Below are 22,787 nucleotides of genomic sequence, written 5' to 3' on the forward strand. Positions count from 1 at the left end.
AAGCAATGATGGTGGTTCAGGATGTATAGGATGGTAAAAAAATTGCGATGAGATAGGTGGGAAGGCGAATGTAAGTCAGAGTAACAATGGTGTCCAATGAAATTAAGGGTAGAACAATTAAATTGATCACCACAAAATTGTACCACCTAGCTAACTGAACTGATTCTAATTGCTTAATACTCTGTTGGGTGTGAGGATTCCATGTTTGACAGGCTTATAAAAAAAGAAAAAAAATATAAATCGCTAGTAAATCTTTGGACGCATGTGACCAAACCGGACCACAACATAAAGGACCTGTGTGGACAGGTGTGGTTACAAAATTAAAATGTAGCGTACATCAGTAAAGTATGGTTGGCTACTAGTTGGCTGACTAGCTCAGTAAAGTACAGCTGACAGTAAAGTACTAGTTGGCTGACTAGCTCAGAAGTTCTGTAGGTCTGCATAAAAAAAAAGTATAGTTTTACTTCAACAAATGAAAATTAGCAAACATTTTAATGAGAACATGCAGCACTTTATTGTGATGGTAAGTGTATCTCTGCTGACTTATAGCAACAGGGTACAACCATATTAAAACATTTGCATGCCGTACAAAGGCAGGTGGAGTTACACAATAGGCACAGTAAGGCACTTTACATCACATTGCAAGGATTGATGTTGGCAGTGGGCAAAGTGTCAGCAGAGGTAGCCCGTAAGAGAAATATAATAGTTAGACACTTTACACTAGTTAAGAATGAAAGAAACTGGAGTGGTTAGCTGAATACAACAGGTAAGGGTAAGGATAGTTAGTATACACAGAGGGGATCGATTATTTCAGCTGAAATATCTGGACCTCCGCTTTGAATGCGTGCAAATGACGTTAATAATGAATCTTGTAGGGGGGATAAAATATTTTAGAGGGGTCCAAATATTTTAAGAACAAGTTGATGTTGTGCTACTTCTAAAAACCAGGCGCCAAGCAGCTAGCTAACTCATCTGGAATAACTATAGACAGTATACACTACTATGAATTAACCAACTATGTATTACTACTTTACAATAGGGTAGTTTGATAATATAATTAGCTATTTCTCGTATTTCGTAATTCATGAAATATTCGTAATTCGTTCAATTACGTTGCTATGCACTGCTAAGGAAGTGTTTGTTAAATAAACCGCTTTAACCAACATATTACGCACAAAACTATCTTCTAAACTATTTTATAGTGTGACTAACGTGTTTTTTCCCACAAATTCTCTCGACAAAGCCTCAAAGCTGCTCTTCATTTTCGTTCGCGTACGTAAGGGATACGCCCCCTTTCAACTCGAAGCGATAGGCTATTCCTGGCAGTGTACGAGGCCTGCACCGTTGTTTTTCAGTTGCTAAATGCCTGAAAACCTCAAGGGGAAGGTAGTCTGAGGAAAGTCACCACACCCGTATTTCAGTCCGCCGAAAAGAAACCACCTCAGAGCAAAGTTCACCTGTGCAGAAGTTTAATACAGACTTCATTTCACTTTTACTTCTTACGTAAAAGCTGCTTTTACCGTTATTAAACGATTTTGCTCACGTGGGTGCGTACGGACAAACATAGGTAGATAGGTACATAGGTAGATAGATAGGTACACACACACACACACTTTTGCGGAAACAATTACAGTAAACCAGGCGCACGCCCACAGCCGGCCTTCGGCCGGCTGTGGGCGTACGCCTGGTTTAAAAAAGTGAACCGGGGGTCGCTCCACCTTTTTTTTAAAGGGATTCAAATTATATCGTTACAAATGTATCGTTTCCGTTTTCTCACAGTCGAAACGCAAGTGGCAAAATTATGCTTTTTTACGCGTATTTTATTGCACGGCTTTTCCCGCGAAGGAACCAGCGGTAATTGTAGTAAAACACCATCTCTTTTCATACGCTTGTAACTTCCTGCTGTGACGCTGCACATAATTATCCAATGGAACACGAAATAATACGTCAGCTGCCTTTCCCACAGTAACCAAACCAGGCAGCTGGAATATGCTAGCAACGAAATAGAGACTGCAGAATGAACCAGGTGAGTATTAACACAGTGGTTTTGCATGTAGTACAAATTTGTTTCAAGCCATACTAGTGTTGTTAATCCATTTAGTTAGAGAAACAAAGGCTTGTGCTTGAAAATAAAGCTTTAAAATGATGTGCACTTTAGTTGTTGTAGCCAGATTCGTTAATTATTTACAAGACTATTTTAACACATGTTTTTAATCAACAATTTTAAATTTAGTTATCAGGTGGAGACTCCTTGTGCCAGAATTCTGCTATCACTGCTCCTGAGTCAGCTGAAGAGGAGACCTCACAGTGCTGTGTCCTGTGTGGAAACAGAGTTAGTCAAAAATTAAGGTATATCAATGTAGGGGCTACAGAAAGAGTTTTTTAGTAAACACCTTGGTAAACACCTACCCGAAGATAGCATTATTTGTAAAAAACATTGGATAGAAGCAAAACGCTACAATGACATTCCCCACTATACCCCGAAATGGAAAAATAGTATACAGACATCTTCTAAATCCTGTATACACCCTGCATGCACCAACAAGTTAAGTGATAAACTCATCAAGCCTGCTTTTGCTAACATAAGTGAACTTGAGGAAATGCTTAGGGTACAGTCATCATCAAGTACTCCATTCCTTCTGTGCCCAAGCTGTTATAGTAAAGTTTATCCATCCACAAAACTGCTCCTCTTGTGGAGCTACACCTAAACCTGGTCAGAAGCTTTATCGCCACAGTCCCAACCCTGTAGTAGTTTCAAAATACATTACAGATACAACTGGAACTGACACTGTTATATCACCAGATGACTATATTTGTACTAGCTGTTATAACACACACTGCACTATTGCTAAGTCCACAGATTATAAACCAAATTGTAAACCAAATGGGTCAGATGAAATGTTACAAAAATCTATCAAGGAATGGGAAGCTACAAAGGAAGATAGCAAAACTGATCATCTTACCAAAGCCATAGTTTCATCTGTGATATATGTAGCCCAGCACTTATTGGTCCAGAAGGCCCTTTTACTTCCATGGGTATGTCAAGTGTTTCTTAATGTTTATGGTATTCAGCCCTCTGAGGACACCAATACTGTTCAAGTTACCCTAGACATGGGAGGTAGCAGTGTGAAATTTACTTCTCGTTGGCTACTACACCAACTAATCACTCACCTTGATGGTTACATGATGTAATAGTGTGTTCACAAGAAACTTGGGACTGTATTGTATCGTCAAGGGGGAGATGTCATAGTTGCATTATCTTGGGCACTCAGTGCATCACAACCCCCAAATCAGTACTTATCTGAACCTGAAATCCAATGTCAAATACCAGACGTAGACACAACACTAAAGGAAGCAAGCATCATTGTCAATAATTTATTACATGAAGAAATAAAGAAGTCATCTCATTCACAACCATCTCCCAGCTGTGCATTACTTAACATTAACGAAGAGTTAAATAGTATCAATCTTCTATTACTTCAATTTTTAACATCTATAACAACTACAGTTAGAGATAGAGAGACCACCAATGTTACAGAACACATTAAAAAAATCGATTATATTAGAGATGTGGCTGTAGAAAGAGACAACGAACCTGTGGACCAGGATGTTTGTGCCAGGGATGCACCAATTTGAATATCCCCAAACCACCACCAGATGACGGTACTGAATCAGAAGAATCTGAAGATGAGCCACAATGTGAAGTGATGAGTGTGAGCTATATGAAGAGGAGGTTATAACAGAGGATTTATTTTTAGATAGATATGATATTGTATAACAGAAACAACTAATCACATACACTGTGTGTATAATTATTAGCATGACTACCATGTGTGGGATAAGGAATTTAATGCTAACCCCACTTTTGATAAATGTCTACTTTTGTTGCAAGAACAAACATACAGCTATGGGGATGGCTACAGTGGAACCACTCTATAAATAACGGACAATTTGGGAGGCAGAATTCCAGGCCTAAATATGCTGCAATAGGTGTTTTTCTCCTTCAGCGGCAAAACATATATTGACTGGACCAATATCTTTATATTGTCTCCTGTGTTAAGGGAGGTTCCACCGTATTGCAACACCAGCTGCAATAGTGAGTACAAATTTGTTTCATAGCAGTAAATGCCTTCATACAGCTTCTAAACATACTACATACAAACCTTTTCACTTCCATAGACTTGGATTTTGTGCACTCTTCTTACTTTATCCACAGCAAAGCGAAATCGAGAGCAGTTAAATCCTGTTCAATTCTACCAAGGAAACATTTCCAACCTGCACGATTCATGATTAAAAAAACTGCATAGCTATCTTCATAAATCATCTCTTGAAGTGTTTTTGTTCAAAAACAAGCCAGAAGCTCAGTGGTTGAAAGGCATTTTTCTCATCCGCGTGGCACGTCTCGAACGCCATTTTAGACTTCTCGTAAATTGCGCGTGCAATTAAAAACTTCCGTTTTTTGACGGTTGCGTCCCGACTGCTCAGTCGCCCGCCATTTAAAACTAAGGTTTTATTCTTCAGGCACTGATCGGACCAAGATTTAGGTAGCTTACTTGTTTGTATCATGTGCTGTTTTTTCAAGTGTACTGGCGTAGTTATCGACGCTTTCACTAGTTTCTAAACGGAAAACTATAACGGCCTCTTCCCCCAGGCACTAACAGCTCTGACTAGTCAGAGTCTAGCGGAGCCAGGCGTCGGCGTAAGATGATCGAGGGTCTGATTCCGCCAGACTAGCACTCAACTGACTCGAGAATGGTTAACCCTTCTAAGCAGTGTTGTTTTTTTTGTTGTTGTCGTTTGTTGTGTTTTTTTTGTGTCTAGCTACTTTTTGTATCTGTTAAGGGAAGCACCCTCGTACAGGCCTTGCCTTTTGGTAACACCAAGTGTCTGACAAAATAACAGTGTGAATCTAAGGGATAGTTATAAAAACCGGAATCGAAACGGGAAACGAAACGAAACTAAATCAGCCCACAGTGTAGTGGAGGACAATCACTATATTATGCACAGTTACACTATAATATATGCACGCACTACCTGTTTATGCATCAAGCAAGACTCCAGGTAGCAGATTTCTCTGCACGGTGCTTATCGATTAGAGTTATCAAACGCCTGCTCCTATCCGAAGGGTCTGGGGGACTCTACAATAGAAAAGTTCTGTACTTGGGTAGGTGAGCGTTGATTGTCCCTTAGCCACTTTTATAAGAGGTGTGCCATAATAGCCACAGATGGCTTCATCCCTCTCTTAAAGGCATGGTTTCAGACTCGTCGACCCACCAATCATTACCGTATTAAAAATGGTTTGTTATGATCAAGTAGTTATTCCCAGCCACTCGTCTTATGAAAGTGGTAAGGGACAATCAACGCTCACCCTGCACCTACCCAAGCACAGAACTTCTCTATTGTAGAGTCCACAGACCCTTCGGATAAGAGCAGGCGTTTGATATCTCTAATTGATAAGCGCCGTGCAGAGAAATCTGCCACCTGGAGTCTTGCTTGATGCATAAACAGGTAGTGCGTGCATATACCGTATAGAGGGAAAATTTGACGAATTGGCGAATGCAAAAATTTGCCAAATTTTTCCTCAACCAAAATTTGTAAAGTCCTGCACATGATATTTTAAGAAAACCACGTGGTGATGTCGATATGGAAGTATTTTAAGCGTGTCTCTTCTGAACCGGTGAAACGCGATGAGGGACTACCTGAACCAACAGGTCCATTGAGCAAGTCTGTGCCAGTGAAGGTTATTGAACTCGTTAACGCTGAAGTTAAGAAAGTACAGGCGCGTGACAGCGGAGGCTCGGCGAGTGGAGGTAAAAGAGGACCGTATCAAATCCTGACACTTGCCCAGAGATATGAAATTGGCAAGAGGGCAGCGGAACACAACACAACGGTTTCCTTACGTTACTATGCCGAAAAGTATCCGAAGCTAAAATTAACAGAACCTAGTGTGCGGAGGTTTAAGAACTTGTACAAAGAGTTATCAGACAATCCACCAGCAATGGGCTTCCAATAAATCTGATGATGCTAATGTTGACACTGATGAAGATGCTAAACTAAAGGTTAAACCAGAGCCAGTGAAGGAATTGCCACGGAAGAAACAGGGCCGACCATTTCTTCTTCCAGATGAATTGGATCATCAAGTCCAGGTGTATTTAAAGGATCTTCGTAAATGAGGTTTGCCGATTAATTCAGCTGTAGTAATAGCAGCTGCTGAAGGGATCCTTATGAATAAGAATGCTACTTTGGTATCAAAGAATGGTGAGGATGGTATCAAAGTTAAACTAACGGATGATTGGGCTAAGTCGTTGCTAAAAAGAATGGGCTATGTTAAGCGGAAAGCCTGTAGTAAGGCCAAAGTAGATGTTGAAAGATACGAGCAGTTAAAGGATGAATTTCTCCTAGAAATCAAGGTGATTGTTAACATGGATGAAATACCACCAGATTTAATCATGAACTTTGATCAAACTACACTGAACTATGTTCCAGTATCTCATTGGACAATGGATCAAGAAGGGGCCAAGAGAGTTGAAGTAGTAGCCAAAGATGACAAGAGACAGATTACTGTAGTTTTTGCTGGTTTATCTTCTGGCCACTTTTTACCACCACAGTTAATTTATGAGGGCAAGACCAGTCGATGCCTACCCAACTATGAGTTTCCTTCATCATGGCATATTACAAAGACGGAGAAACATTGGTCAAATGAACATTCTATGAGGGATTATTTTGAAAAAATCATTTTTCCATATATTGACGAAAAGAGGAGTGAATTGAAACTCAGCAATGAACAACCAGCTTTACTGATCTGTGATAACTTCAAGGCACAGTGCACGCCTCCCTTACTACGCCTTCTTGATAGACACAATGCCAATGTTGTGCTGATACCACCAAACTGTACAGACAGACTGCAGCCACTAGATCTAAGCGTTAATAAAGCTGCTAAAGACTTTTTACGTAGAAAGTTTAGAGAATGGTATGCAAAGCAAGTGTGTGTACAACTGGATGGAGCACAGAACAAACCAGTAGATCTTCGGCTAAGTATCCTCAAGCCACTAGGTGCTGAGTGGATTGCATCATTGTACAAGTACATACTGGACAATTCATCCATTGTCAAGAATGGGTTCAAAGCTGCTGGCATTCTTGAAGCTACCACTATATGTGATGATGATGATTGATATTATTATAGCTATTAAACAGACATTTGCATTTATAAATTCATTACATGTGATTCATGAAATACAATTAATTTAATTAGCTAGATTTTTATATAACTACTTACAAGGGAACAGAGACATATGTTTGTGGTCAAAACAGTCAATTAAGTGTGCCCTCATAGATTCTTGCTTAAACTGCAACTTGCTGGGGTTTTTCCCATGTGCAATGGCAGTGGCATTTGCAATAGCAAACAAACCACAATCAGTTGTGCCCTTCTGCTTTTGGATGCGAGAAACAGTAACGATTAGTTTAATAGATTTGCTCCACTGGAATAAATTGTAAACAACAGCCTCTGTTTCCATGTCACAATATGAGAACAATGAGTCATATATCTTTACTTGGTTAAGTGCACAACCCACGGTGCTGGCAACTAACTATCCAATGGTGATGGGAATAACAATGAATTATTTGTATTTTATTCCTTGTCTCGTTTTCGGTCAAGTTTAGCTGCTTACTCTGTAACAATGTTGACTGGAGACCATTCAGCTTGACACTGTTCCTTTAGCAATTGTTGTGCTAAATTGATTTCATTGTCAAACAATTCATTGCCCATTATTATCCCTTCTGAATCAAACACCTTAGATCTTTTCTTCAGAGGAGAATGTACATCTTTATCCTTTGAGAAATGAGTAAGATCAACAACAGTTCTCTGTTCTTCAGTACTTTGTAAAACAGAGCTGCATGGAACTAAATCTTTACCTGCCAACGATTTGATCTCAGGTTTCATGACTTCTAGGGTGCTCACTTCACGTGTATCTATAGACAAAATCTTAAACGACTTTCTTGTCTTTTTGTATTCTTGAGAGTCGGCTATGCTGAACGTCAACTCACACGGAAGCTGAAGTCCTCCTTTCTCCAGATCAGACGAGTACTCTCGACTTCCAGTTATTCTACAAACAATATTTCCTCCTCTCCTTATAAATATAGAGCAAACAGAAGATATCGTCCAAGGTATGTGCCCAACCACGTGCATATTTCCGTCGATCAGCTTCATCATCGCCACTGCTTGTGGATCATGTCCGTTACCTGCCTCTCGTTCACAAGAAACTTCTTCTCCCACAAATGGATTGGGCCAAATAGATTGGTAGATGTGGTAACCTCTTACTTTCGAATTCACGCGAAACATAAATACCATTTTTATATCGTGACGTTCGAGCTCACGTTGTTACTCCTTTTCGTGCCCTTGATGTGTTGTAACTCAATTACTGTAGGAAGGGCACGCGAAACCTGGATAATTCGTCAAATTTTATTCCGCCAAAGATCATCAGGAAAGCAATTCGTCAAATTTTCCCTCCGTTAAAATTTCTCTCTATACGGTATTATAGTGTAACTGTGCATAATATAGTGATTGTCCTCCATTACACTGTAGGCTGGTTTCGTTTCGTTTCCCGTTTCGATTCCGGTTTTTATAACTATCCGAATCTAGGAGTTGCCTGGTGAGCACGCGAGCCTCCGCATAATTTCTCGAATACTTTACCGGTTTGGCCACTCCTCAGTTTCTCATCCTTCGCCCGCACTCCCAGCTCTACGTACATACTCCATTCCTTGCATACTGTACAGGCTTAGTAAAATCAATCTTGTTAGGTTGTATGCTCACGTGCTAGTGTGCTATCAAGTTGGCACAAATTCACAGTGTATTCCCACAATGTAAACAATGAAGATACAAGCTGAAAATGTTATCACTGAGGCTGTTTGTTATGGCTGTACCTAGGTAAATAATAGCTTGAAAAGCTGCCAATTTCATGAAATAATGGAAATGGACTACCTGCATACTAGTTTAGTTTGCCTGAGAGGAGGACGGGAAACAGAATTTGTTTGGAGTGACCTTATGTTAGTGGTCTAATCCGTTTAATGGAGCATATAAGCATACAGTCAAATTGTCGACCACATATGTTTTGTTTGTTATAACCATGTCAGAGGAGGACCATGAGACATTTTACCATTATTGTCTGTATTTTATTGTATTCACATGAGAGCCAGTAATTAGCTTGCAGACGGGAGCCTGTATTCCGTGGAATACGGAATAGCAGAATTACGGAATAATCGAAAATCATATTCTAAACTTTTTGTTATTGTTTATAGCCTCTATGACGTTTTAATATACATTCCTCACCTCGTAGAGAATACAATCACAATGGCACCGATCCTCGGGGCGATCTTTAAATAGGATATGTACAAAGATATTCACTCTAGAACAATCTAACTAAGCTAAACTACTGTTAAATACACTTCACTACATAATCGCTAGAAAACTAGAAGTTCTTTGTGCTATACTTGCTCATACCAGCTGTCACACATGAGCAGCTAGCTAGCTAGCTAACTGGCCAAATAGTTTAGGACAAAACAATCCACCCCCTAGGTAGCTACCCTGCATGCATGGAATAATCTGACCTTTCTTATAACTCTGTTACCATTTCCTAAAGTGTTTCAAATAAATTCGGAGAACAATACTACTTTCAGCTCCCAACATCAGAGCTCCAACCTCGGCTCTAACACTTCATATATAACTCCAGTGGCAGAAATAACAGTCGGCCATCGGCCATTTTTTGAGCAAAATTACGTTTTGACCGACTATTTGGAGGCTTGTTCGGTCAAATGTCCGACAAGCAGCAAGACAGTTGGTAAAAGCTCACAAATTAAGAACCAAGCAAGCTATAACAGATGTCACAGCAAACTGATAGCGTACCTCACAGCTACTCACAAGGCTGATCAACGTCCCAGCGATGATGGGGGGCCCATAGAATGTTACCACGTGACCACAGATGACAGGAGGCTTGTTCTAATATTTTGGTGCATACATTGGTGGATTTAAACTTAAGTTGCTTTGTGAAGACTTCGGAAGATTGGAGGCATTTAGACTATGTACATTTGGATATTCAAGTCTACTGAGTAAAGGAATTTAAAGCGACTTGTGTCTAGTTTTTGGCGGGATCCAGTTGAGCCACACTGATTGGCCAGAAGTGATGCACCCTTCCGCGTTACTGACATTAAGGATATACTGAGCGATTAATCTTGAAGGAAAACAGTGGAAACCAGCAATATCACGATAAATCACACCATAATCATATCTCATGGCCAAGGGTAAGCCGGCTCGACATGGATAACGTAAAGGATGGTAGCGGTTGTTGCTGTAGCCGAATCATTGTTATGTGGTGGTTAGTACGTTTAATCTACGTACTGGAGCATGTTTCTTCTAAAGATGAGGTGTGGCTATTGCCAAAGCTGTGGCGTTTAACCTGATAGATATTCATAGCTCACGTGCTTTATCTTAGTGATTATGCTGTAAGGTAGCTAGTCATAGAATAAGTTAGTTAATACACACATTTTTTAATTAACAAATTTAATAGGAGCCCATATGAAAATGGTCTCCTAAAATATATGTGGTGGAGTTAGAAGTGTTTCTAGGTGTTCCATATGCTGGTGACCTGTGAAGGATTGCTCGTGGTGTCCAATACTATAATCCTGTGATGCTGTCTTCAGGAGCACATCAGCTACATACCACTTACTGTTCCCAGGACACAAGATGGCCAATCAAATCTGGAAATGGCCTACCAAATTTAATTTTGCTAGGACATTTGACCTGGCAATGACGAATTCTTATTTCTGGCACTGTAACTCTAATAAATTCGGGCAGTTACTCATGTGTGACAGCTGGTATGAGTAAGTATAGCACAAAGAACTTCTAGTTTTCTAGCGATTGTGTAGTGAAGTGTATTTGATGGTAGATAGATTCTAGATTGAACATCTTTGTACATATCCTATTTAAAGATCACCCCGAGGATCGGTGCTATTGTGATTGTGTTCTCTACGAGGTGAGGAATGTATATTAAAATGTTATAGAGGCTATAAACAGTAACAAAAAGTTTAGAATGTGATTTTCGCTTATTCCGTAATTTCGTTATTCCGCTATTCCATATTCCGTGGAATACAGGTTTCCCTTGCAGACTGGTCTTATTTTTGTACAGTATTATTACAAGTTTAGCACCAGGTTATCTAGCAGGACAAGCTAGCCCATGCTATAAACCACACCCAGACTAGTAATGGCCCAGCCTCCATGGTGTATTCCACTTCAAAGGGGGGGGAGGGGAGAGTCTGGCTCTTCTAAACCTGTGTAACAAATTAAATGTCTAGTCTAAGTCGCTATACAAAATAATGGGCAGGAAAAAAACTACCTAAGGATACTGTCCTGCAGGCTCTGGTGTCAGTTCAATCTATTTACGGTCAGGCCCATAATCCCATTTCTTATTCACACCAGGATCTGTGTTTGTCTCATTCAGGTGTCTAGTTAAATAGAGAAACATACAGTAATAAAGATGTTTGCATATAAGCTGAGCTTGCTATTAGTGCTTGGCAGTACTGAAATTTGAATACACGGTATTAGTAACAGGAAAATATTGCGGTATATCGATATAAATTATAGTTAGCTATTGTAACTAAATTGCATCATTTCTTGGGCCTAGTATGAAGCAGTATGCATCCCAAAAACCATAGTTCAGTACAAGTAAGCATGTGTTGTAATGTGAGAACCTCAAGTTTTTGTTTAGGGCGTGTCTGCTAAACCATCAACAAATTGGATAATTAAACACCAAAGACTGGGTTAAAAGCAACCCTATACTGGTATTCATTGATATACTACTTGCTATCATGTGTTACAAATCACACACATTAACACATGAAATGAGTTTACACATGTTATGTTATTAAGTCACACAAGGTAAATGCCTTCAAAAATCTACAGCCCACTGCTAAATGCTGAATACAAGCTGTGAGTGGCTTTCAGTGCTGACAATGCATGTACATCAATAGACTGTGAAATATTCAAATTTAAAAGTTTCAATTCAATAAAGGATAGAAAGGTTAAACCTATGAGTTTAAAATTTTCACCATAAATGCACCTCATGCAGCCAATCATACTGTTTAACTTTAATTAATCAGTTTAGTATCTGTAACACAGGCATACCAGCATGGGGGTAGTGGGTGGGTAGTTGGTATATGAACAGAAAATGGCTGGGTAGGCCATATAGAGTCTTCAGCCTAAATAAACTGAAGGCTCTAAAGACCATCTGTGCCACTCAAGTGAAAGAAATACACATAGAGTTCATCTGGAAACTTTCTGAGGGTGTTTATCCCTCTAGCCTTATGTCCCAGCACAGTTTAAAATGCCCAGTGGCTGGCACTCATCTTAATCAACTTGTGAGAAGTAACGTAAGAAATCGTTATGATACAAATGTGTAGTGTATTGATTAGAGCTGAGCAATAGTACAACTATCATGATTGATAGTAACTTATAGCGATGGTATCACGATATTACTATTAGTTACCAAAGGCACTCAACCTCACCATGAATAATCCAATTACGCATCACATATTACATTCCATTTGTGAAAATTGGTATATATTACAGTTGTAATCTTTGTTGTGCGTGCTCTACTGGACTTTTTTACTTTGCAATATCATGTTTGCTTCTTTTTTGACTATGTATAATTTATCACGATAGTATGATAGCATACTATCATAATCACGATTGTTATCCACTATCATGATAATTGATAGATCACAACTATTGCTCAGCTCTAGTATTGATGTGTCTATCCAATAATGGTGTTCATGCAGTGGTATGTACGTAGCCAATTTTCAAAAATTCAGTCAAAATATAATCCCTGCAGTTTTATGTGTGTTCCTGTTCTAGATTATCACCTACACCTCCCTTATAATACTGTAGTTGTGATTAATTTGTAATTGACCTACCTATACATGTATACATTATTGTAACTGCAGCAAGGCTTAGTGCAGTTTCCAAAAGGCTTCACTGTGAAAGGGCCTGAAACAAGCAAGCTAGCACCGTAAAGTGCCTTGTGCTAACAGAAACCAATGAAGCATTTTGTTCTTTACCCTTTTATAGCAATCTGGGATGCTTGTAGTGCGAGTTCCAAGTTTAGCCCTTTAGAGTGAATACTTCCTTTGTACTTGGCGTAATGGTGCTGGATTTGCTGTTAGACACTATTTACCTGATTGTCTACCATGGTGTGGTGCTGCTTTTCTTTTCAGGTCTTTAGTTTAGACAATTTGAAATGGCTTATTTATTAAATTTGCCATAACAAGGTGGAGGTCAGTTTAAGAAATTGGCTCAGCTTATTTACTGCTGCTTGCCCATTCAAAATTGACAGTGTGGTATCTTGGAAATATTTGGTAATTAAGCCTCACTGCTAATGTAATATATCTTATGCAACACTGTTGAAACCTTATGAAAACTGTACCAAGCCACCTTAAAGGATATTTGTACAATTATGTATGATAATGTCATTACTATTTTTTAACAGAGCAATACAATGAGCAAGTTTCACACTTTAGAATATATACGCAGAACTACTGAAGGTATATCAGGTGTATGGTACTTAAGTGTTAAATACCTGTACTGCATATGATAATGCTATACCCTGTATGTATACATATATCACTTTCACACTTCACTTCAAAGGAAGAGGCACTTAAGGTGGTGGTTACCTGGAAGTCGTGGTTTTGAAGCCACTGCAAATGAAGCCATACGTTGCGCCACAAATATTTATTGCATCATGTGATTAGTGTTTATGCTATAATTAAAATGGCTGTTGCACATGCTAAGGTCCATTGCCTTGTAGTAAGATGAGATTCGTTACTGTTTTGTGAATATTATTAAAGAAGACATCCACTAAAGTAAGTAGAGTAGTTCAGGACCTTTGTTCACTGAGATTCGGGTGCTTCGTGCAAAACTTTGGCAGCATATGTCATTTGTGGTTTTAGCATGGTATGTTAGAGTGTTAGTACAACTTTCTGTGTCAGTTTTTTCTAGTATACTAGTGAGGGAGACCTCTGTATTTGTGTAAAATAAGCGACTGGTATTTGTAGCAGGGCCGCATGTCGAGAAATAAAGGTTTTTGTACCGCCTGTCGAACTTACAGCAGGTTTTAGACTATTTTGCGGTGGCCAAAAGGACTTCATAGTGCCATAGCTATGTTTCAGCCTGGTGTAGGCTGGAGCTTTGTTGATCACGCCCTGCTTATGCTGCTAAAGAATAGATTCCACGATTTACCTTGCCGTAATGTGCAACGAGCTTTGCGAAAACTGATGCCAAAAAGATTTTTGCATGCTTGTACAATCGATTCTCTAGCGCTGCTGTTCAATCTCCAATGGCCATACAGACCAGCATGTAGATAGAGGAAGAGCTGGTCTACAGTCTGGTTGTGTTTACTTCAGCGTAGTTCTCCATATAACTGAATTTAAAAAAATATCCTTCAAACCGGAAACTGTGAGGTAGCTGCCACCTTAAGCTTCATTATGAGCTGTTCAGCTTATATTTGGCTTCCTGTGTTTAATTGCGTACCCACAATCGAAGCAGTCTGCATGTTCCTGACGATACACTTACGTTCGGCCTCTCAGCAACACCTTGTTGTTGCTCTTACGACGTTATCCACAATCAAAATTCACATGGTCCCATATAAATACACTCGCAAAGCATTCCTGCAGTTTCCATGCACACTTGCAGGTGAGTCACCCAAGTGGAATATATTAGTTGTAACATGGGCACTTGTGATTTGCCTGAAATATATGCACTCGTGCCCATGTTATAACTACTACATATCCTGCCTGTACCTTGTATTTAATATCAGATTAAGATACTGTAAGTAAAACCTGAATGTGACTACCTCAGCGAAAATCCTGTGGTTTGCTGCCATTTTTGAAATTCTTTATATTGACTCCGTGTGATCATGAGTCTTCACAAAGGGGTGGAGGGTGGGGACATGACTAAAACGTGGAACAGACTGGAAAATGGACTTACAAATGGACTGGGATAAAGTAGCCTAAAACTAAGGCTCAAACGATTAACCGAATATTTGGATTAATATTCATTTGCTTTGTAGCCGAATAATAAAAATAACAAATGATTATTTGCACGTGATCTTATATGGTGACACGTGATTAGCTGTCAGTAATTAACGAAGCGCAAGATGATGCTAATGAAAGTAGCAAAAAGAAAAGGACTATGGCGATAAAGCGAAGAGTAGTAATAGAATTAGGCAGCCACTAATTGGTGAAGATGTACTAATTCCAAGACTTCGAACGGATTTGTAGCTTACTCCAGGTACTTCTACTCTGTTGCAATCACTTTCTATCACAGTATCGCTGTGATAATCCTTTCAGAAAGGGAATTATGGCATCTCTTTCTTAGTAAAGTTATTCATACGAAGCCACAAAGCTGTTTGTGGTTATTTGTAGGCTTCTTGGTAGTGGCCGCCTTAATTACTGAATTGCAATGAAACCTTACACAGATTATTTGACTAATTTCGTTAGAGCTGACCGAATATTCGAATACAGTAAACCAGTATTCGTTTGAGCCTTACCTAAAATGTAGATTTATCTTGGTATACTGTGGTTACCCAAATACCACACACAACAGACATCTTGCAGAAATCTCCAAATGCTACGAGAAATGCGATTACAAGCATGCTGAAGCAGATGTTAAGCCCTGGACTAACTAATCAGCATATACTGCAAACAAGTTTAAAATATCACCAATTGTATTTGTATAGTACCGTATAACGGGTTATTTTTGAAGAAGAAGCATAGCACAATTTTCGAATGTTTACAAGTTGCATCCCCAGCTGCCCACGCACTGATGCATCACACGTGATATTTATGTAATCGATTTCTTAAGTAGCTGTCTCATCTGAAACGGGAACATGGCAACAACATGCTCTATCATAGTCAAAACGGTTATACGAGGTTACCATGTGTACAAAGAAATATGGTCTGCTATGCTTGATGAGATACTGATTTGTAGATGCAAAACGAACAACTACCATGATTGTTTTGCTGTGGCTGTTTTGAAGGATACTGTCATTGTTGGCCATGTACCAAAGAAAATATCTTCAATTTGCTCACTTTTTTTGTGGAGGTCTGGTAGAATATTGTGTGAAGTCCCTGGCAACAGGCAGTACTCTGCTGATATGGATCAAGGTGGGCTAGAGATACCTTGCAAACTTTCATTCTCTTATAATGGTGATGAATGTTTGGCTACAACTCAAAAGTTGCTGGACTTAGCTTTGAAGAAGGATGATGTCGCTGAGAAGATACTACTGAAGAAAATAAAGCTTGAACCTGTGGAGGAATTGATAATACCAGATGTTTAGCGGAATGGAAATAATTCTGAAGTCCAAGGATGCACTAGATTGTTGCACACCTGTAGAAGACCAGAAATTAGAAGTGGATCAAGAGTGGGTAAAGACTGGCTGTGCTCGTCTACTAATTTCACATAAAACAAAGATTTTGAATGGAGAAGAGCTTAATGATGTTATTATATACTTTGCACAAAAATTACTCAAGAAGCAATTTCCAGCTATCAGTGGTTTACAGAATACAGTTCTGCAAGCAAAGATGCAGAATGATGTAGGTGGACAGCAATGCTCGTGGCAATGCTTACAAGTAATTCACTCATGTGGTAACCAGTGGATTGTTACTTCCAATGTTCACCTAGAAGGATCAGACAAGGTGATGGTGTATGACAGCATTGATGACAGAACCCAGGTGATTATACATGAATTGTTCAGAGTATCCAAACATGATGTTGCCAAGGTTCATAAGCAACAGGGTGTCCGAGACTATGGACTTATTGCAATTGCGTTTGCCACAGCCATTTGTTTTGGACAGGATTTCCATGAGCCATTCCACCAGGAAGCAATGCATCTGCATTTAGTGTAGTGTTTTGAAAGAAGCGTTTGTTTACCTTTCCCTTAAGCCCATTGTTCATTGAACATTTAAATCAGTTGATCACTGTTGTAATAATTAGCTGTAATATTATAGTAACCAGACAGGTTGTCTGTGACATTTTCACACTATACACTTATGGTTATGATGCAATTTTGTAATTGTATTCATTCTATTCTAGAACTGTCCAAAATTGTATGTTTAGTAATGTGGTGTGGTAGTAAAATTTGAGTTTTCTTCATGCATAGCTATATGGTTAGCTGTCAAGATCATTTACTACAAATACAACAATCATTTATATTGTTTGAATAACTACTAAAAGTCAATACAGTTAATACATAGTAATATTCTAGAACACTCAATACTACAAATAATGTTCCTTTAAACCATTACAGTTCAAGACACTGGTAATACCTGGCTCCCAGAATCCATTTTTAGCTAATGAGCTACGTGTATTACTCAGTAGATACTGATAGACATTGAAAAGCCATTCAGCTCCAAGTGGCTTAAGTATACTCATACGCAAATCCACAGGAGTGAAATGTCCTGGTACAGTTTCCCGGTAAAGTCTTTCTAGCTCCTGTGAGTACCAAATCTGAAACTTTTTCCTCAAGAAATCTTTTACAGCATCATTGACGGACAGATCCATTCAATTTGCTGGTACCTTAACAATAATGATATTATTTGCTTCAAACAATGAAAATATGAGTTGCCCTTTGAATTCATCACAGATTGCTAGTGCTGTATAGTTTGGTTGAAGCTTCAAATATTTCTGCTTGGCTGTAACGTAAGGAATAATTATTTTATACATGTATTTTTCATCTCCACATTACTCCAGTGGTTTGGAGTAAATGTTATGTTCCAGTCGTTTGGAAAGGCATATCTTGGTAAACAGGCTGGTGTCTTTCCTTGGTAAATTAGTTGCAAGGATAAAAATTCACCAGTAAGGCTAGCGCAAAAGACAGCTGTGATCTGTTGTTTATCATTAAACCCAGCAACTTCTACCCTTTTTGACCCTTTTTCCTCCATTGTCCATGGTGACCCTGGAACAATATTAATTCCTGTGTGGTCCCAGTTAAAGACAAGTTCTGGAGGGACCTTTTCCATTTCCACAACCACTTTAATATCCAAGAGATACTGCTCCCTTAGCATAATGGAAAGCATAATGGATCTATTTTTGCTGCTTTTGTTGCTTTCCTTTTGACAAAACATGTACGATCAAGCAAAGATTTGGCCTAGTATCTGGCTTGTTTGATAGGCCCTCCATCCTCGTCATGCAGAAGCTTCTTGTTGTGGGGTCTTCACTATAGCCTCACCAGCTTCCAAAACCATTGTAGTAGTGACCATTCCTCCAGTATTACATGTGGCACGAACATACAATTGCACCTGATTATCCAGTGTGTCACCCACGAGTATAGTGGCCTACCCCGTTTTAGGTTAGGAAGAGTTTTTGTGACGATTTCACCTGATTCAGCAAACTGTCTATTCTTACTAACTAAAGCCTTATAACCTCTTCATAATGCTTTGATTTCCAAGTGCTAAGTTTGCTCTTCTTAAGCTGGACATGGAACTCCTTGTTGTAGTGCTCAATTGCTGCCTTGTTTCCATTGTCTATAGTATAATAATATTTTGCCTTGTTGCACTCCTGTGAATGTCATATACTTTCCTCTGCTTTGTTTGCCATTGGTGCCAATATCTTGGGTTTTGGTGGCCTGTTCAATGCTGTCATTAGCTGCTTTTGTAGCCTCTGCTGGTATTTCCTTAGACAGTGGTCCATTAGGATCAGGAAGCTTGCTTGATATCTTGAAGTAGCGATGTGACAACATACTAACTACAGTAACTTATAGCTGCATGTCATGGCCGGAAGCGAAGCAAAACTGATTGATCAAAATATCTAGCAAACTATCCCGCAATCGATTGTAATTCTGCACTAATTTTGAAGAGCTTAATTTTTGAAGAAATTAATTTTCGAAGAACCTGTGTTTTCCTTAAAATTCGAAAATAAAACTCATTCAAAAATAACCTGTTATCTATATATATAAAGCTGAAAAGCTGTCTGTCTGTCTGTCTGTCTGTCTGACGGTCACGCTGCTTACTCACCAGACTTGGCGCGAATCGACATAGTCTGTGCTGATAATGAAGCGCTCATCATCCGCCTACTCTAAGATTGTTATCACGAGTTCACGCGTGCTTCCGTTCGGTCTCTACAGCACGTAGAAGGCCAGGTGTAGAGAAAACTTGAGCAACATTCCTTTGAAAACCACAGCACATACTGTTTAAGTGGTAGAACGCCTGACTAGCGTGTAAGAGGTCTATATATATAAAGCTGAAAAGCTGTCTGTCTGTCTGTCTGTCTGTCTGACGGTCACGCTGCTTACTCACCAGACTTGGCGCGAATCAACATAGTCTGTGCTGATAATGAAGCGCTCATCATCCGCCTACTCTAAGATTGTTATCACGAGTTCACGCGTGCTTCCGTTCGGTCTCTACAGCGCGTAGAAGGCCAAGGTGTAGAGAAAACTTGAGCAACATTCCTTTGAAAACCACAGCACATACTGTTTAAGTGGTAGAACGCCTGACTAGCGTGTAAGAGGTCGTGGGTTCAAATCCACGTGTTGACAGATTTTTTTTCTTTCTACTCAGTACCTTTTTGTGAACACCTTTTTAAAACACGACTTTTAGCTCATCATATCTTGGCATGCAAAGCACGTATCGAGGCGGGACTTTAGCGAAATTAAACGCCCATCATCTGGCAACTCGAGTGTTGTTGTAGCAAATCAATACGTGCTTTTGTTCGCTCTTTATAGGGCGATGAAGGCACTGGTGTAGGGAAGGATCACTGAAAAGTTGAGCTACATTCCTGTCAAAACCACTGATAAACAACTGTGGCGATTTGTGCACCTCCCTTAACTCCAAGTTATTATAACCAGCCAGGGTTCAATCCCCGCCTAGGTCATAACTTTTTTTTTCACTTTTGGGACCTTTTTGATGCACCTTTTTGCTCTATCTGTTCCATGCAAGTCTTCATCTACAAACTCTTATGCTCAGTTTTTCAGCACTGGCACTGAATTACCTCACATAATAGGGACTCTTATAGCACTTTTGGGACAGGGCAGACAAATTGCCAACATATTTGTCCATCTGTGTGTTGGTCCAGTGTGTTGTATTAGAGTAGGTAAAAGCTTCTTTCACCAGTATCCAGAATATCTACATCTTTTTTTAAGCACATAGGTGTGCACTGACATGAAAAGCTGTTTGTTCAGACTTACCTCAATACTGCTGTAGTAATAGGCAGCTTGCATGATTGAACAAATACTACTGTGCATCTGAAAAATGATAATACTGGAACCATGCAGATCCATAGTTTACACCGAGGAACTGCATCTGACCTGGCACAACTGTTTCACTATCCTGCTTACATGCTTTCACTCTAAAGATTCATACATTACCTTATTGGTCAATTACACTGCAGGTATTTCAAAACTGGGTTTTTGTATGGCAAGAGGTATATGTGTCACTGCAACATCAGAACTGAAAGTGCATAGGACAAGTTCTGAACTTTTGCTTGCCATGCAGTTACTATAACTGCAAATTGTGTTGACTTTAAATTATGCTCAAGTTCGTTTCTCTTTGTGACAGTCGGTAAGGTAAACATCAAAATGTAGAAACTGAAACTGTACCGTGTGTACACAACCTGTATGTAATGTAGGGTATACTGTATACAATTGCCTTAGCTCGCATGCAGTTTAACTAATTAGCTAGCCTTGCATGCATGCTTCACTATAAATTATTATGTACTGCATAAGGATCATGTACTTTAAAGCACTATCGACATACATGCTACACAGCAAATATAGGACACTAATATTTATGCTTGGTTCCCAATATATTAATTATTGTTGCATTAGTTCTCATGTAAAGCAGCAAAGGTTTCGTTTGTTCTATACAGCACGTTGAAGTCACTGGTAGGGAAGATGCACTGAATAATTAAACTACATTCCTGTCAAAACCACAAACAATAAACTTTAGTGTTTTGCATCATTAATGACATAAGAAAACCTCATGCCCTTTAAAAAATGTGACATCACCATGTACCCTACATAGCTATATTAGCAGTGCTGGTGTTTAATGCTTAGTCCCTCTTCGTGGCATTAAAATGTTTAATGTGGAGATGGTCCTGCACATAGGGCAGGTACCAATGCTAGTATGGTATATTTGCATTCCCTGTTGACTCATTATTAACATACTTGTGGTAATGATGAAATGAAGCTCTTCAAATGCCTTCAGGAGATGTGAGATTCAGCAGTCAGAAATTTTCCCCATACATTCATATAGGGAAAGTGGTTTTAGAGGAATCCTTTGAAGCAAGCAACCTGACAAGTTTGTGGTTGAGGTCATACTGACACCTGGTGCAAGAGTTAGGCAGTGCAAAGTTAATTATAAATTTGTTTCTGGTCCTACCAATTCCCCAAAATTGACCAGGTGACCAGACTTTTTTTTGTAACTTTTTGATGTGGTACACTACATTTGACGTAGCAGTACATGGAATTGAAGAGAAAAACTAAGTTAATGTATAAAGTTACTGCATCTTTATAAGAAAAGAGTTAATACCAGGTACCCATTGGTGTTACAGCTGGGTGGGCTGCTTCCCCAGTTGACACCAGGCCACCAGATCCCCATTAACAGCCTGGGTAGACTGGAGCAATGTGAGTAAAGTTTCTTGCTCAAGGAAACAACAACAACACCAAAGTGGCGTAACCGGAAATCAAACCTGGGACCTTTTGATCACCAGGCAGACATCCTAACCACTTGGCTATGCTGCCTTACACGTTTTTAATATGGACACGCCCACTTTTCGAGAAACATTCTACAGTGAAGCTTACCCCTATAGATGTTTAGTAAATGTCTGTAAAATGATGCGGCTTTAAAATACTTGTAAAATCGCTTAATTGAACTGTTCTGTGATACTGTTAGGACTTGCCTGCTCATGTTAACAAATGTAGTCACAACGTTAGTTGCTGCTGTCCCATAATCGAATTTCACATGTTGGTCTGTATAATGAATTCAGTGGCCGGTCTCATATTGGTTTGGGTGATTAATAGCCCGCAAGCTCTTAGCCTGCATTGGCATGGTGGATAAGGGGAGATATGAAAGTTTACATTTCGTGTTTTTTTTTTACAACCATAAAACAATCATAATCTTGTGAGCTTTTAATTTTAATAAACGACTGCATCATCATTTTAATTACCAATCATAAGTTTTTGTAGGATTACTAATTGTTTTTAAAAATGATTATACTTGTTTTCATCATAATATAATCATTTACGATTGTAATTAGTTTTAGTATAAATCATATTGGCATTGTTTTTAAAAACGATTAGTAATTGGTTTTTTAAATGATTGACCATCATTTTAAAAACCGATACAAAAACAATAGTTTTTAGTTTTTACTATTATTTTTAATAAAATGATGATGTAATAAAACACAATGTTTTTTCATCTTAATGTAATCATTTTTTAATCATAAAATAAAACAAAATGTAAACTTTATATGTCCTCTACTATATCACGTTCCCTCGTGATTTGCCTGATATGTACACCCATGCTCTCGGGTTTGACGGCCCTCAAGCTTGGGTGTATGGTGTACGTATCAGGCAAATCACTCTGGTACATGATACAACTATTACAAGTAGTCTAAAATAGACTCTCATTACTTCTAAAATCCTGGGGCAACCCCCCAGGCCATTAATAAATTCTACAGTAAACTTGACTGTCAATGAGTAGGGCTCATCACTGTTTTTCCTGCTCTACTGCCCCTGATTCTGTATGTACAT

The 22,787-nt window shown here is 39.0% G+C and overlaps 1 protein-coding gene across 1 annotated transcript in view; it reads left to right on the forward strand.

Annotated features, from left to right (window-relative positions):
* The first annotated feature begins 1,739 nt into the window (after positions 1-1,739).
* Positions 1,740-22,787, forward strand: part of LOC136246527 (protein NLRC5-like) — a 39,872-nt gene continuing 18,824 nt past the window's right edge. The window contains exons 1-3 of the mRNA XM_066038020.1: positions 1,740-1,772; positions 4,481-4,544; positions 13,533-13,587. Of these exons, the coding sequence (XP_065894092.1) occupies positions 13,542-13,587 (46 nt within the window). The 5' untranslated portion in view covers positions 1,740-1,772; positions 4,481-4,544; positions 13,533-13,541. The remainder of the gene's footprint in view (positions 1,773-4,480; positions 4,545-13,532; positions 13,588-22,787) is intronic.

The sequence above is a fragment of the Dysidea avara genome, chromosome 1 (assembly GCF_963678975.1).
Source record: "Dysidea avara chromosome 1, odDysAvar1.4, whole genome shotgun sequence".
Classification (NCBI taxonomy): Eukaryota; Metazoa; Porifera; class Demospongiae; order Dictyoceratida; family Dysideidae; genus Dysidea; species Dysidea avara.